The sequence below is a fragment of the Tiliqua scincoides genome, chromosome 3, assembly GCF_035046505.1.
Source record: "Tiliqua scincoides isolate rTilSci1 chromosome 3, rTilSci1.hap2, whole genome shotgun sequence".
Classification (NCBI taxonomy): Eukaryota; Metazoa; Chordata; class Lepidosauria; order Squamata; family Scincidae; genus Tiliqua; species Tiliqua scincoides.
Window position 1 is genome coordinate 206,282,353 of NC_089823.1, and position 17,239 is coordinate 206,299,591.

At 43.0% G+C, this 17,239-nt stretch overlaps 1 protein-coding gene across 1 annotated transcript; it reads left to right on the forward strand.

Annotated features, from left to right (window-relative positions):
* The first annotated feature begins 4,467 nt into the window (after nucleotides 1-4,467).
* Nucleotides 4,468-7,842, forward strand: KCNE4 (potassium voltage-gated channel subfamily E regulatory subunit 4). The gene is made up of 2 exons (XM_066621887.1): nucleotides 4,468-4,540; nucleotides 5,368-7,842. Exon 2 carries the CDS (start codon nucleotides 5,395-5,397, stop codon nucleotides 5,899-5,901), a length of 507 nt encoding a protein of 168 aa, XP_066477984.1. The 5' UTR covers nucleotides 4,468-4,540; nucleotides 5,368-5,394; the 3' UTR covers nucleotides 5,902-7,842.
* The last annotated feature ends 9,397 nt before the right edge of the window (nucleotides 7,843-17,239 follow it).

A 17,239-nucleotide genomic window follows, 5' to 3' on the forward strand; every position in this document is an offset into this window, starting at 1 on the left:
CACAGCGTGTGACAGTGGTGCTCCATTTATAATACTGTAAGAGGACATAGGGTGGCATATCAGGAGATCTGCCACCATAACCCCTACATAAGATTGGGGCTGGCCATTGCATAGAGATCTGAATGAGGTTTTCCTACATTCCAAGATTTGAGCTACTGCAGCACTGGCTAATATTTTCTTTGGAGATGGAAAATTATGGTACAAGCACAGAAGGGTTCCTGTTTGGTCCCCTGTGTGTGTCATATCATATCATATCAGGCAGTGTATGAATTTGAGGGTACAGAGGAGGGAGGGAGGAGTATTCCCAGCAGGTCAATAGCTACATCATGGATCCTGCCAAGGAATTCTCAGCACAACTATTGTGCATCTGTTTTTGTTTCAGCCAGCTAGTTATAAAAGCCATTGCAGCAATCTCCTTGCGATCAGGGAGAAAAGCATCTCATGTGTGTGCTTTTCAGTTGCCCTTTATTCTGAACATGGCAGGGGAGTGGAGTTGACTTTGGATTTTTCTTGGTCCAACAAATGTCCATAAATTTGGAAAGTACACTGGGTCAGGTATGCCATTGGTGCTCATGTGCTGTTTGTACTTGTGCTTATCAGTGGGGGAGGTGGAAAGTCCGCTATGATATACTTAAGTCAACAGTAAAGATATTATTTAGAGATAGAGAGAGAAAAAGCAACCCATACAGACTTGGGAAGCAATGCTGCAGGCCAATGTTGTCATATCAAATCCCAGTGGATATTAATCCAACATCAACAACTCCTGGGCTGATGTATGGGAATGTGTGATGAAGGGATTAAATCAACATCCTACGAACAAAGCCACATTGGTTTTGAGAGATGAGAAGAAAGAAAGCCCATGATTCTCGTCCTTAGATCTCTACATTAAAAAAAGTAGGGGATACAAAGTTTTTGATTCTGTAATTACATGCTTATTTAACCTTTAAAGAGAGAGCCACGTTATGACCAGAAAACATTCAGACCTCCTCACAGGGGATTCTTCAAAACCCAGTGAGAACCTGAAATGTCTTTTCACATAAACATCTCCGAAAGCTATTCAGTAGGGTTGACATTTATGTCATACAAGCAGAGCATGGTTGATTTAGGACTATTTTCACAGCCCCAGATCACTTTGTTTGCTTATGGGATGGATTATGTGATGTGCAATTTCAGTAAATAGGAAGGAAGACAGTGGTATGACAGGCAGGGAGCAGTTAGGCTTTCTCTGTGAAAATAGAATATACATGAACATCTGCCAAATTACCATCCGGATTTAATTATTTTTAAACTTTAATTTCTGCTTTGTCTAATTCAATCTTCTGGAGCAGTAGATAGCAAAAATTATAAAACGTGTAAAGCAAACTATGTGAAAAGTGGAGCAGAAAATAATACCACCACTTAAACACTTTTCTATAAAGAACCGTTTCCACCTCCAGACCACTCACTGTTGACTGCAGAATGATGGGCGAGATGGATTTTTGAGTTGCTTCCATACTAGCTGTTTAGCCTAGGATTGCCACAAACCCAAATGAAATCATTGCCAGCCTGCTGAATTCTGGTGTTTTCTTATGTCACCCTGCTCTTTGATTTACATCCCTTTTTGGGGAATTTTTTTAAATATTTAAAATGCAATTATAGCACCAACCCATCTTGTGTAGACTGGCAAAGCATTCTCTAGGCCGGTGTTTCTCAAACGGTGGGTCAGGACCCACTAGGTGGGTCACGAACCAATTTCAGGTGGGTCCCCCATTCAAGGTGGGATGATGTATCTCTGGGTGTCTCAGAGCCAGTTGTGACTGTAGTTGGCCAGGGAAGTTAATTGGGAGGGAGTGGAGCAGGGTGAGGGTGAGAGCCTAAAAGGTAGTGAGAAGCAGGCAGCAGGGGGAAGAGCGAAGGCAGAAGAGAAGGGCTTGATCAGAATGGAGTGAAGAAACATAGCAAAAGAAGCATGGCAGGGAGGAGCAGAGGGAGAGCCAGGAGGTTGGAGGGAGGTACCCAAGAAGCAAGTAGAAAAGGGGAAACACAGATGGATGGGGAGGACAAGGAACAAGACAGCAGCTGGTGTAAGAGGAGAGAAAGGAAACTGAGATGGAGGGGGCAGGAAGAAAGGAGCAACCTGGAAAGGAGACACCTAGACACCCTACAAGCCACAGGTGACACATTCCCCAGTCTAGGGAAGAATGCAGAATTACCCACCCACCTCTTAAAGTTATCAAGCCTCTCACCTCCACTTTGAGGCATATTGCCTGGTGGGCATGCCCTTTTCTCCTGGGCATTCCAGCCCCCTAGCAAGGAAGGGCTCGATTTAAGAGGCATCCAGAAGCAAACCCCAGAGAGGTTAACTCATAACAGTGAGGTATGAAAGGTCAAGGGACTAGGCAAACAGGACACTGTGCTTGGTGCTTGTAATAAACTCAATTCCCTGCAGCATTCAAATCTGTGGCATACTTCTTGTGTCAAGATGGAGAAAATGTGCCATTCCCTGCCCCCCCCCCACGTGGAACTGTCCTCTTGGGAAGGCGTGGAGGGGGATGCTTCCTTAGAAAGCATCTGCAGCATGAGTCATCCTTTCTCAGGCTGCAGCCAGAAATAGTGAATACTCGTGCATCTCTGCAAATGGCAGTTCTCAAGGACGCCGCTATTGGCATAACTATTCTTAAGAACACAGAGACAAAGCCTGTTGATTTTTTGGTCTATGGAACTCCTTGCCACAGGATGTGGTGATGGCATCTGGCCTAGATGCCTTTAAAAGGGGATTGGACAAATTTCTGGAGGAAAAGTCCATCACGGGTTACAAGCCATGATGCGTATGTGCAACCTCCTGATATTGGAAGTAGGTTACCTCAGAATGCCAAATGCAAGGGATGGCACCAGGATGCAGGTGTCTTGTTGTCTTGTGTACGCCCATCTGGTGGACCACTGTAAGATACAAGAAGCTGGATTAGATGGGCCTTTGGCCTGATCCAGCTGGGCTCTTCTTATGTTATTATGTTTGCAACATTTGCATATGTCATATTAGATCCATTCATTAACCTTTGTCCAAATCACATCTTTGCCTATTCTGGTTCAATTCATTGTCTGATAATTTTTGAGTGGATTCTCTGATAACCCACTCTGAGCAAGTGGGTTTGTCTATGGCATGAACTGAGCCATTTATAAGACCAGGTGAAAAAGTTTGTAAAACACAAACAAGTAAACAAACTCAGACCTATGACAGCAGTTAAGCCAGGCTAAAAAGAGAGACCACTGTCGGAAGCAAACAAAATGCAACTCCAGTGGCATTCATGTTTGATTGTCACTGTAATCCCAATTTGTAATCTGCAATCTGCCTATAATTTGTGATCCTAGGCGGCAGTCAGCAAAGTGTACCATTCACAGTGTGTTGCAGCCTTCCAGGGTGGGCCGCTGTGAGATACAGGAAGCTGGACTAGATGGGCCTATGGCCTGATCCAGTGGGGCTGTTCTTATGTTCTTATCTTCTTATGTTCAGGGGCAGCTTGCCCCAGGTTACATTTACCCTCAAAGAGGAAGACAGTTAGGTATTATAAGATGATAATTCAATGCATGCTTACTGGGGAGCAGTAGATAAAATTGAAATAAATGGGTCTCATTTCAGTTAGCAAGGCAAAGCTGTGCACGGTGTTCAAAAACAGAAAGCCATGATGTGAGGAATGCTCACAAAAGTCACAGTTCTGGCCATCTCGAAGATGTTCGCTGATCTGGAATTACAGTGTGCTGCTGTCTGATGTCCCATAGATCCCTGGGAATGTTGCCAAGTTTTTAAAAATATACAATTAGTGTGTTTAATAGGAGAAAAACATTTCCTGGTGTCTTCATTACACATGGATGTGCTTTCAAAACAAGTAGAAATGGGTCTATTTCTCATCTAAACCAGAGAATGTGCTTCTTTTGCCACTAGATATTGTCTGGGAGCTTAACCATCTCGGCCATCTCCACAACCTGAATAAAGCATGGGCAGAGGTGTAGATTTCCCAAATTGTTCCAAGACTACCTTAGTAACCATCAAAAGACACCACTGGAAAGTCAGCTTGCAAAAGCTCTGGGCAGAAAGTAGTACTTGCGCATGGCCATGAAAGGGGTTTTCTGGTGATTGTTCTGGCTCCTGCATTGCCTGGTAAATCTGCCCAAGCCATCAGCGAGACAGATTCCTATATAAACAAAACACCTTACTGTACAAGGAAAAACACAGTTCATCATTGGAGTGTGAGTGCTTGAGGAGCACTTCTGCTTCAACCCTCTGGCACAGGTCTTTGTTTAGGAAAGAGTTACACAGATTTCCCACCCCTTTTCATCTTACCAAGCGTGGGGAATTCAGCCAGTGAAACTGCTGGCTTCTGAGGTCTTTTGTTGACTCCAGCATGAAACTATTGTAAACTCTCAGTCATGTGATGAAACTTTGCTTCACGGACAGGCTATTAATTCTGGCAGCAGTGGGAGAAAGTTTTCAGAGCTCTGCACTCTGGTCGATGAGCTGATTTCTTGCGAGGCTTGGGAAGCACCAAATTATTTGCAGGCTCACGTAAGTTGTTCCAATTTCTTTTTCTTTGCTTCATTGCATTGGATCTAATAACACCTCCCTATTATTACTTTCTTTACTACAACACTAGAAGCTATACAAATTCAAGAAGCTTCAGTTCAATGACCAGGGCTGATAGTAAGCCCTTTTCCCTAGCTGTCTGCTTCCAAACACGTATGCATTTCTTGTACTTTAGAATTGCTTTTCGTCCTTTGTTAAATCGTGCTCATGTACTTCCTCTGCAGTGTTGCCTAGTCTGCATTATCTTTAGACAAGAAAAGGAAGCATTGCCCCAAAAGAAACTTCAGTTTGTGATGATCTACATATGCTCAGTGGCAAAGGGATAGTGCTATAGACCTGGATAATAATATTTAGTGCATTTTCAGCTTTCACGTTAATTAGCACATTATTCTCAGTAACTCTTGTTACAAGCTATTAACTTAGGCCAGTTTTATTATCTCCCTACCACAGATGTGTGATGGAGGCAGCAAGAACAGCAGATTGCCTAAGGTCACCCTGTGAGTTCATGGCTAGAGACTTGCCAGTTCACACTCTTGACTTTTCTAGCCCTATATGGCAACATGAGTGGTCAAACTTGGGGCTTCTAAACGCAAAACATGTGGTCTATCACTGAGCTTCAGTCTTCTGACACATGGCGAAAGGATCATTGTGATTAGTCCATTGAAAACCTCCTTTCTTAAATATGTCTAACTAATTTTACTTTCCAGAATATTAGAGCGTAAGAATGTGCATGACGATCTCTTCCATTGGTTTTGCATATTTGAGATTGGTTTTCTGGTTGTCCTATCTAGATGTATTTTCTCTTCCAGACTCCAGTGTTTCCCTGAAGAGCTTTGATGTTCAGGATGGACCATCCAAATATAACCCACCCTATACCCGCTGTTGTAAGTTCTAACCCTGAGGCTTCCACTTGGGAGAAGGGCAATGGGAACGAATACTTCTACGTCCTGATTGTTATGTCCTTCTACGGTATCTTTCTAATGGGAATAATGCTGGGCTACATGAAGTGTAAGAGGAGAGATAAAGACTCCAGCTTGCTGCTGCTCTACAAAGATGAGGAGAGAGAGTGGGGACAAGCCGTCAAGACCCTGCCAACTGTCTCAGGATTGAAGTCCTTCCAGATTCCAATGATGTTCAGCATGCTGCAAGAGAGCATGGCCCCGGCTCTCTCCTGCACCCTTTGCTCCATGGAAGGCAGCAGCGTGAGCGAGTCTTCTCTGACTGATGTTCACCTCACTATCGAAGAGGAAGTGCCTGATGCGGATGTGGGGGAAACAGCTGAAGGAGGCTTGCTGAATGACAGCAGCGAAGGCTCTTCCGAAAGCATCCACCAAAACTCCTAGCACTTGCATGCAGGCACTGGAGATGCAGCATCTTTGGAAAAAAGTAGAACTAAAGGCAACTATCAAGTCCCTATGTTGCCTCCTGTCTTGATCATCTACCATCAGGGGTAAGGGTGGCCTGTTGGAAACAGGAAAAAGAGGCATCAAACACACTGTAACTGTACAGGCCATTTTTCTGCATAATGGGATGCCTTTGTTACTAAGAATAGACCTCCCCAAGCAAATAATTGGTTTGCAGACCACGTTCTGCAGGTTCTTCAGAAGTTTATGGGAAAGAGTTGCAAGATATAAGTGACTCTTCATGAATCACCTGTGTTTCAACCAGTCTCAAAGAAATTGAATATTTGACCCCAGGATATTGCATAATTCTTTGAAGGAGTTCTAAGATGAAAAGTGACTTTCTGGAAAGTTACAAGGAAAAAAACAACCGTTTGCAATGGAACTGTGGTCATCAAGGGCAGAAATTGTGCAATGCAATATAGGACAACTGTAGCTTCAACAAAGGGCTAAGAACAACTTGAAGAATTCTTAACTGTATGTGCAGCTGTTTGGAGGGTGATTAGTAGTTTTGTGCAGTGAGTTTGAGCAGAATTTGCCTTTGGGGATCCAAAGTGGTGTAAGCACTGATAAAGGAAATCCCAGTGCATCTATTTATATCCTCAGAGACTGTGTTTCCAATTGATGAGACCATTCAAGAGTCTTTCATTGTACTGGTACTTTTTTTGAGCAAACTCAGTGAAATGAAGAGTGGCTCTATAGTTTGGCTTTTAATTCTAAAAAGCAGATGTAGATCAGGCTAGGTTTACATTTTTCATCTTGCATGTGATGCATGCATTGCTATGTATTATTTTGTTTCAGTTTCATGACTGGGGTCAATTAGGACAACACGTCCAAACATGATTTGGAATTCAAACCATGGTTAGAGCTTCAAAACATGCAAGCACACTATGGTTTAGACCTGCTGATTGTCTGTTTTTGTTTTCCACCACTCAGCCCTCTAGTTTCTACAGAGTAGGGTCCTCCAGAGACAAACTTCAAACCATGATTTCTAATTCTCGTTTGCTGGTTGATTGCAGACTGTGGCATGTCAGATCAGACACCATGCTAATGTGCAGTTTGACTTCTTAAATAACCATTGCTTGGTGTGATGTCTGAATTGAGCCCTCTCTCTCTCTCTCTCTCTCTCTCTCTCTCTCTCTCTCTCTCTCTGGATGCACGTGTGTTAAAAAGACAAATGCCTATGCATTTCTCATTGTACTGCTGCCCCGTTTTTCATAAAGGATGCAACACTGATGCACAGGGTGATTCCTTCCATTATGCATTGCATTTAACAAGAACATCAGTGTTTGGATTGGTTTTGCAAGTATGAGAACAGAAATGCTGCCAAAATGCCTCTCTGAATTTTTGGAGTTAAAATAGCTTGGGAACATGTCTCTTGCTATTAAAGCTTGGGACGAAGTCTGGGAAAACATAGCATAAAAAGTGAACCGGCACAGAGGAGGAGGCAAGAAGTTTAAACTTTCTACTGCCGATTTAAACCTTCAGACCTAAGTTCAGTATGAACAGGACTATCCGATTCAAGAAAATTATCCACATTCAGTGCAATCCTGTGCCTGTTTATTCAGAAGCAAGAGTAGAGCTTCCTTCCAGTAAAACTCACATAGGGTTGCAGGGGATTGTTTTGTTTTCAGAGATGCTTTGTTGTTCACTGAGATCAAGCAGTAAATCCCATGAAAGGCGCTGGGAACATCTCTCTTGACTTTACTGATCAGCCCATAAGCACAAACTGTGGGGTTGCAAGAGGGGTTGCTTAAGTTTTAAAGAAGCCAAATTACTTTTGGTATTTTGCCTGGAATCACTTGAATCCTGAAACCTTCTCACTGAGACTGGCATGTGAGCTGTCATGTTCTTCCATAGCTTTCTGTCCTTTCTTTTCTTTGAACACATATCAGTCTGTGGCTTTCTTTCTTTCTTTCTTTCTTTCTTTCTTTCTTTCTTTCTTTCTTTCTTTCTTTCTTTCTTTCTTTCTTTCTTTCTTTCTTTCTTTCTTTTTGCTTCAAGAGACAGACAATGATGTATATCATTTGATACTGAGTATCATTTGATACTCAATTTGATACTGAATTGTATATATTTGTATTGTGTATTTAATTGGTTTCTTCCCGATAAACTTAAAGTTTATTTAAATAAAGCGTTCACTGTTTTGTGACTTTATATGATATCAGTTCACTACTCCAGAGAGGTATCTGTGAATCGGAAAGTCCCGGGTTCAAATCTTGCCTTTGCTATTGACTCATTAGGCAGGTGGCTATGACCAAACCCCTTTCAGACTTGCCTGAGAGTTGCTTCTCCAACTGGTATTCAGAGGTACACTGCTTTGAACAGGGAGGTTCCACAAACCTTCTTGACTAACTGCCAGTGTTAGATTTATGCTCTGTGAATTTATTTAATCCCCTCTTAAAATTACTTAAGCTGGTGGTCATCTTTCATATGGCAACAAATTTTATACATTAATTCCTCATTGTGTACACTATTCTTTACAGTAATTCCTTTACCCTGATAATAATGAATCTTCCAGCAATCAGTTCCATTGGATGACCTCAAGTTCTAGTATTATGAAAGATGGGGGAAAAGCTTCTATCTACCATCTCATAAGATGCATGATTTTATAAATCTTCATAAGGTTCCCCCACTTGCCCTTTTCTGCACTAAAGAGTCCCAAACATTATAGCCTTTCTTCACAGAGGAGATGCATGTCACTGCTGAACATTTTAGTTGCCCTTTTTGCACCTTTTCCAACTCTACAATATTTTTGAGAGGGGGCAACCAGAACATTATTTTAAAAGAAGCTGCATCATAGATTCGTGTGAGAGCATTATGATACAGACCACATTTAAATTAAACTGACTACCAAAACAGCAATCATAGGCATGTCTATTCTGAAATAAGCCTCACTGAAACCAATGAGACTTACTCCCAGGTCAGCATGTATAGGATTGCAGTCTTACATGGAGTCACTGGTAGCTCAACCCAGTTAAGCATATACAGTATAGTGTAAAGTTAGGAAGCAGATTTGTCTTTAACAGCTGTTTTTTATCTATATCGATTAGTAAGTGACACTGTTGATCTCCATCCTATATGAAAACTTCACTGGCTCATTCCTGCATAGCAAGTTTCTATGAAAAGGTACAAGTGAAGGTTGACAGGGTTCCTTCTGGTCCATTGGTGATCCTTATGCTGTAATTTTGGGTACCAAAGCATGGAAGTGTGGTAGCTCTTTCCAAATCATAGATTGACCAGAATTCCCTAGAATCTGATTGGCTTCTGATGCTGTAAAAGGAAATGCTATTGGGCTAGCCTGTAATAGAAGTCTATTGTGCCATCAGTGGTTCTTTTTTAAGTGCTTGCTTGGGTTGCTGACAGTGACAGCTCTTGAAAGGACTTTAGGATGTCAGAAAAGAACATGGCCAATTGCTCTTGGTCTATCAGTATCTTGCTGCAGCACTCTATGCAGAAATCCTTACCCTCCCTAGATATAGTTAGGGACTGAACCTGGGACCTTCTGCATGCAAAGCACGTGTGCTACTACTAAGTTAAGGCCCCAGAGGTGTCAGAAATAGAAAAGGTTTCTGGGTGTGGCGATTACCTTTGATATTTACCGTGCTGTAAAATTGCTATGACCAAGTCTGCTCCTCCTATTAGATGTATTTCAATCAGGCAGGGAGGCAATCAGACAGAAGAAATGTTCCAGAAGGGGAGGAAATGTGTAATTAGATTATTCCAAGCTTGGAAGACTGCCAACGGGGGGATGATGACAACCCTAATGCTCCCTCTAGGGGAGACCAGAGATGGGGAACAGAATGAGAAAGACATCTCTGATGATGAGGAAAGACATGGATGCATGTAATCTGTTACTGAGGTTTCAGGTCTTCACAGTAGGAAGAGATACTGGGAGGACAGCTAAAGACTAAATAAGGTCAAGGAGATAGGAGAACAGATCTGAGAGTTCAGCGCTCTTGGACGCAGCCCAGAACCTGAAAAAAAAGAAGTGTGTGACATAACATACTGCTATGTGTGAGCCACTTAAGCTACTTCCAAGAATAACAGTAGCAGGTCATGAGAAAAAGAATCTATACAGGTACAGCTGAGGAACCCAGTAGTGGACCTCCCCAGCCCTGTGCCCTGGGGCAAAGGTCCGCGATGGAACCCCCACTGGATGCCGTCACCCCCACAGGCAAATCCACCTCCCCACTTACCTGGAGCACATGGTGCCTCACGTGACTCCAGGGCGTGTCGGGGAAGCCTCCTGAATTTCCCCTGACGTTTTAAACTGTGCTTCCGGCAAACTGGAAGCAAAGTTTCTGACTGCATTGGGAGACTCAGAGAGGCTTCCATGCGGTCCCAGAGGCACGCAATTTCGTTTTATGGCAGGTCCACCACTGCCTGAGGAACCCCAGATGAGCTCAGAGAACTTGACTGGCTCAACCAACCAGCCTTCTGGAAAGTAAGTGGAAAAAAAGTAAACCTTATTTACCATTGACCACAAATCCCCTCCCCCCAAACCTCTTTGTCCTGAGCCCAGGTTTCACAACTGAAACAGAACACATCATTTGTTTGTATATCGAGCTTATACTTAATGTCTAATATCTGTTTTTTCTTTATGCCGCATTTCCTATATGAATTTTCAGACCATGAACCCTTCAAGGGTTCATGTTTGTAGGACCTTCCCGCTCATGAGGCCAGCTGAAGTGGTTGCCTCTGGCAGTAGATTGGTGGGATGCACTCATCACCCACCTTCACCTGCCCACCTCTGCCTCCAGCACCCTCCTCCTCTCATTTCCTGGGTTCTAAAAGACATAGGGGATCAGAATGGAAAAGGGAGTTTGAAGCAGATGAGAGTGGTGGAATAGAGCCATGAAGATACTCTAGTCCAGTGTGTTTCTCAACATTTGTCCTCTGCCGTACCATCTCACATGATGTGCCTTTTTGGTACCACTGGAAGTAACTGGCAATGACATTGTTACCAGTTACTTCTGGGTTGGGAGGCCAGATGCAACATAACAAACACTAGTAAGAGGCTAAGGGTGGGTGAGAGGACATTTTTGAGCATGGAAAAGAATGCTTTGGAGTCTCCTACCAATGTTCGTGTGTCACATTGTTGGTCTCACTCACCAGGCAGGTTCCAGGAGTCCTGCGAGTACCACATACACCACCTCAAGTACCACTGGTGATACTCATACCACTAGTTGAGAAAAAATGCTGTAGCCCACATTCTCTCCACTACTCCTTGGGGAGGAGGAGGATTGCTGGACGCAGAGCTGCTGGGCTAATGGGTAGCAGGTAGCATCTGACATGGCAAGATATACAGTATATATATTCTATATCAAGGTTCTGGGTGCTACATTAAGGTGCTGGGGACCCTGGGCAAAAATCTGCACTGGATCTTCCATGGCAGTCCCTGATGGTGCATTGGATCAGGGGTGTCCAAAGTTTTTGGCAGGAGGGCCACATCATCTCTCTGACACTGTGTCGGGGGCCAGGGAAAAAAGGAATTAATTTACATTTAAAATTTGAATAAATTTACATAAGTTTACATAAATGAATATATTAAAGATGAAGTTATATGAATGAATGAAGGTCTTGCAATAGCTCAAGGCCTATAAAAGGTCTTGCACAAAGCAAGGCTGGCTTTTCCTTTGCTGCCGCTACTGCATCTCAGATGTGAAACAGCAAGCAGTGGGGAAACCCTCATCCCACAGCTCACGCGAGAGGTCAAACAGTGGCCCTCATGGTGAGAGCAGTTGCGTTGGGCCAGTGCGAGCTCCAACAAATCTCTGGAGGGCCAAATGCTCATTGGAGACTGGGGGCTCTCTGAGGGCCACATTGAGAGGCCTCAAGGGCCACATGTGGCCCCAGGGCCAGGGTTTGGGCACCCCTGCATTGGATGCTGCCACTGGTATTGAGGGTTCAGGGATCACCCTGATGAGTGCCAGCTCTCAGCAGTAGCCCACCGGGCTGACACCTGATGCCACCTGTGGACCCCCCCCCCCCGCACATGAGGCCCTTTAGTACTGCTGAAGCATTGCTATTCTGCAATCAGCAGGAAGTGCGTCTATCACTATTCCACACAACACTTAATATGATGCTATATTCTTCATTTCAATCTTACGTGGCATGAACATGAGCAACAATTAGTGCACCAGCCATTGCAATCCCAAACCAAAGTTGGAACATTTGCTTATTTTTGACACATAAGAACAGCCCCACTGGATCAGGCCATAGGCCCATCTAGTCCAGCTTCCTGGATCTCACAGTGGCCCACCAAATGCCCCAAGGAGCACACCAGATAACAAGAGAACTCATCCTAGTGCCCTCCCTTGCCTCTGGCATTCTGACATAGCCCAATTCTAAAATCAGGAGGTTGAGCATACACATCATGGCCTGTAACCCGTAATGGATTTTTCCTCCAGAAACTTGTCCAATCCCCTTTTAAAGGCGTCCAGGCCAGACGCCATCACCACATCCTGTGGCAAGGAGTTCCACAGACCAACCACACACTGAGTAAAGAAATATTTTCTTTTGTCCTAACTCTCCCAACACTCAATTTTAGTGGATGTCCCCTGGTTCTGGTGTTATGTGAGAGTGTAAAGAGCATCTCTCTATCCACTCTGTCCATCCCTGCATAATTTTGTATGTCTCAATCATGTCCCCCCTCTGGTGCCTCTTTTCTAGGATGAAGAGGCCCAAATGCCGTAGCCTTTCTTCATAAGGAAGGTTCCCCAGCCCAGTAATGATCTTAGTCGCTCTCTTTTGCACCTTTTCCATTTCCACTATGTCTTTTTTGAGATGCAGCGACCAGAACTGGACACAATACTCCAGGTGTACATATTTTTGCTCAGTGGTGATTTGGCACAAAAAGGAAATCGGAAAAAAACCCAGAAAAGTAATGGGAAAAGGGACATACAATGATGAAGGTGCAATCAACCCTTTCCAGGTTAAAATCCTGCTGATCAGCTATTTGGTTAACGGGATTAATCTAGTCCCCAGCTCCTTTTTCTGAACAGTTGATCTGCAAAATATTAACCTTTCTGATGCAGGACAAAGGTGTCAGTGCAGCCATAAAATGCCAGCCACGCAATGCAGAAAAGTGGGACACTTTTGCCTCGTAGACCACAGGTCCTCTTAGGGGTGTCAATAGTGTTTTGCCAGAAGGCATATGAAAGGCTGGTGCTGCAAATGCAGTGCAAGTCAGAAAAACTGCCCTGAGTCATTTGAAAGAAAGGGAAGATTGCGGGACTTGGAATCCAGTGATTTGGCAGCAATGTTGTCTGGATTCACCATGATGACTGCACATGAAGGAATGATCTCATTTCCACAGGCAATGGCCAGTGTGGAAGCACCATGTGCACCACAAACCGGTCTGAGTCAATGGGAGAAGAGACCTTTGAAATATAATTGTATATACTTGAAGGTCACATTCACACAAAATTCTGCTCTCAACCTTTTGCTCCTTTTGGTGAGAAAGTACCATGTGTGCTCAAGAAAATATGGCCCATGAGAAACTGTGTGTATGGCCATTCCCATTTCTAATAACCTCTTCTGTGACAGCCCTGCACAATTATGCAACCTGTGAGGAGCAGCTCTTGGGTTTGCTGTGATCTCCTGGAAGAAGATGTCAATGCCATGTCAGGAAGAGTAATACACCCATGGCAAAGCATTGATTTCAATACCCAGATGTACTGAAGTTCTGTAGTGTCTTTCTGTAAAGTCTGCTATTCATGGGAACAACTGATTCCCAATTGTGCATGAATGTTTATTTCCCTTCACTTTGATTTTGGGAAGATGATGAAATTAAACTGATGACCTTTTGCGTCATTGGAAATCATAGGAAATAATAGAAATCATTGCAATTCAGCTGTGTGCGACCAAACATGGAGTCCTGTTTTGCATATACTGTAAAAAGTTCCACAGCCCAGCTCTGGCATTTTCAGGTCCAGCTTGGAAAAACTCACCCGAAATCCTAGAGAGCTGTCATCAGTCTGTGTAGCTAGTACTGAGCTAGGTTGGACCAACGGCCTGAAACATAATTTTAATAAGGGGCGTTGGCAGAAAACTATATACCATACTTTGAATGAGCTGATAATGAGTTTGAATGAGTTTCTCTCCAAAAACTAATGTGGGATCTGCTTTTTTTTGGTTATCTGCAGAAAAAAAAGGGGTGGAAAAAAAAATGCAGTGCCTCCAGTTTCCAACACACACACACACACACACACAGAGAGAGAGAGAGAGAGAGAGAGAGAGAGAGAGAGAGAGAGAGAATTCATTTAATTTGTTGTTGTTGGCTTGGCACAAATGCAGTGCATGTTTATATTTGGACAGGGTAAAAGCAACGCATAACCTTCCTAACTTGCAAACTTAATTGGCAGTGACAGAGAAAGCTCAATCATTTCCTGGACTGCCTGCTGACCTGAATGTTCCCCATTATTGTTCCCAAAGAAAGGCAGCATACTCTGAAAAAGCAACGGGGAAGTTAAAGGAGCCTCAGCCTAGCCATGGGTCTCACAGTGTGTTGGAAAACTCGTGCCTGTGTTGTGTCACTTCAGATTGCTGGCAGGGACTGACGCGGAACTGCAACTCTATACCAAGTTGCTGTATTGGAAAACTGAGGCCACTCCACAGCTAGGGCAGGAGGTTTCCTTTGATTGGCCATGCCCTGCATAAGGCAAGGAAGGGTGGGCTGATCAGGTCTGGGAAGGGGCCTGCAACCAAATCTTAACCCCTTTCCTGGACCTGATCCCATGGCATGGGTCCACGTGGCAGGTATTTAGGTAGCATAGGTCCTAATAGACCCCCTGCACCATGGTGGCTTACCTCCCTAGGGTAAGGGAACAATTGTTCCCCTATCCAGAGAAGACCTATGAAACTGCACCTCCTGGCACTCTTGCATTGCCAGGGTGGGTGGGGGAGGATAGAATTGGGCTGTAAGATACATCCTTGCCTGAAAGTGTGGGGAAACACAGCCAGGCAGAGAAGACAATAACACTGGCATAGATGGACCATTCAATTAATTTCAAAATGTGCTGCAAAAGCCAGATGATGTACTCTGGGCTTACAAGGGATATAGTCCTTGAACAGACTATGATATAGTCATAGAATGAGTTATGAAACTGTACAAAACCCTGCAGGGAACTGAAATTTGCCATCACAAAGAAATACAATTAAATTTAATGTTTTCAGCTCTGAAGCTTCACACATTTAAATATATTTTGTTTTAGCACAAATGTTTTGGTTTAAAGAATACAAGAAAGTCAGTGGCTTTGATAGATGAAAACAGTCAATTTTACAGCTTTCGGTAACTTAAAATGGTTTCTGCAATTTGTTGTGTAGTATTTTGGTAGCATCTGTGTTTGGAGACTGGATATTGTAAACCACTTTGGATATGGCAGGAAAAGAGAGAGTAATATTTTTTAAATGTCAATAGTTGCTGAAAATATTTCAGAATGTGAACCCAATCATGCTCATGTACAATCTCTCTTTGGGACGAGTGGCTATAAAAGCAACAAAAACCTAAAAATGTATGTTTCTGAAAAAAAAAAAAACCCTCATATTTGTTCCAGAAAAGCACATGCTTATAAATTAAAAAATGTATATTTGCTACCTTTTGTTTATCACCCTGATATGATTTTGCATCATACAAACAAATATGGTGGCAGAATCTTACCAGCAATGTATTTGTGAGCTTATATCCTTTTCCATGTTTAGAGCACCAGAAGCTGCACATCCCCAGTGCTTGGTTCTGTAATCTGGATAAAAATGTAAGAGCAATTTAAAACCAAAGATCTTCTTAGGGCCAAACTCAGTATGATGTGGAGTACCATGAATGGAGTTCCCCCCATCTTTTTTTCTTTTCCATATCAAATTGAGGGCATCTATCTATCTATCTATCTATCTATCTATCTATCTATCTATCTATCTATCTATCTATCTATCTATCTATCTATCTATCTATCTATCTATCTATCTATCATCATCATCATCATCATCATCATCTAATTTAACTTCCGTAACATGCCATGGAAAAACCAGATGCCTTTTGTATGCCAGGGTCGCATCTTCCTTAGATTCTTTGTAACTTTGTGAGATCTGCAACAGTCATTTCATTTCCCTCCGTCACTACTCTACACTCTATGGACTTTGTGCAGTATTGAGGCAGGTTTACAATTAGGAGAAAGTAAAATCAAAAGAGGGATTTGCTTACTCAGTCTTTCTCACTCCTACCGGAGATGTAAACGGCTATGGGTTTTGTGGTGAGCGGAAAGTCTGTTCTCAGTGCAACTTTCTCACAGTAAGTTCCCCTCAGGATTTATCTCTTACTTGAACCGCCCCGCCCACTCAAACACAGAGAAATATAAACTAATTAAATCCCATCTCCAGCAGGCTGGGAAAGAAGAAACACATTGTTATTATTATTGCTTTAAAATGTAGTATATAGATAATCTGGTGAATATAAGTATCAAGATAAATTATTAACTGAAGACTGCAGGATGGACAGGGCCCAGCTCTCATGGAAGTCTCCCTGATGTTTGCATCAGAGAAATAAGGAGAAATTATTCCCACATTGAAGCCTGCCAATAGACACATCATAATCTATTAGCCATATCAATGAAGATGTTATCTAGACTCAGGTTTTGCTCCTGCCCAAATAGATAACTTCCATTGTTTCAAGTTGCTCCCTGTCACTTTCTCAACATTCCCCCCATAGTTCTCAGTTTGTCAGTATTCGGAGGCTCATAGCTGGGCCAGCATCTGCCTTCTGCTTTGCGCAGCTGTTAGATGATATTTAACCAATGAATGTTGTCGGAAGTAGACTCAAGGGAAAATCTAGGGGCAAGTACATCCAAAATGGCTTCCAAGGGGCAGCCATTTTTGCATGTATCAAAACTTTGCTGTTACCAGCACACATCTGGTGGACGTGAATATGTCCTGATGTTGAGCACATCATACCTTTAAACTCAATGACTTCATTGCCACACAAAACTCAAATGCACATAATTTAGTGGGAACAGGATCAGGGCCCAAGCAGCATATTTGTTGAAAGAACTGGTCATGCAGTGAATGCCATCACTGATATTACAACGCTGCAGGCAAACCTAATGCCCTCCCTCTCATTTTGGGCGATGGAAAGTTACGCATTATTTCCCTGAGCTCCATCAGAGAGATTAATGGTTTGTGAAAGAACATTTGGGATTTAGATTGTCATCGAGAGACTCATAAAGCAAACAAGTAAAGATTGTTCTGGAAACAGAGCTTGGTCCCTCAGTGCTTTAAAGTATGAATT

Excerpts from the sequence above, each read along its gene's own strand:
- KCNE4 (XM_066621887.1), top strand. The coding sequence starts at position 5,395 with ATGTTCAGGATGGACCATCCAAATATAACCCACCCTATACCCGCTGTT.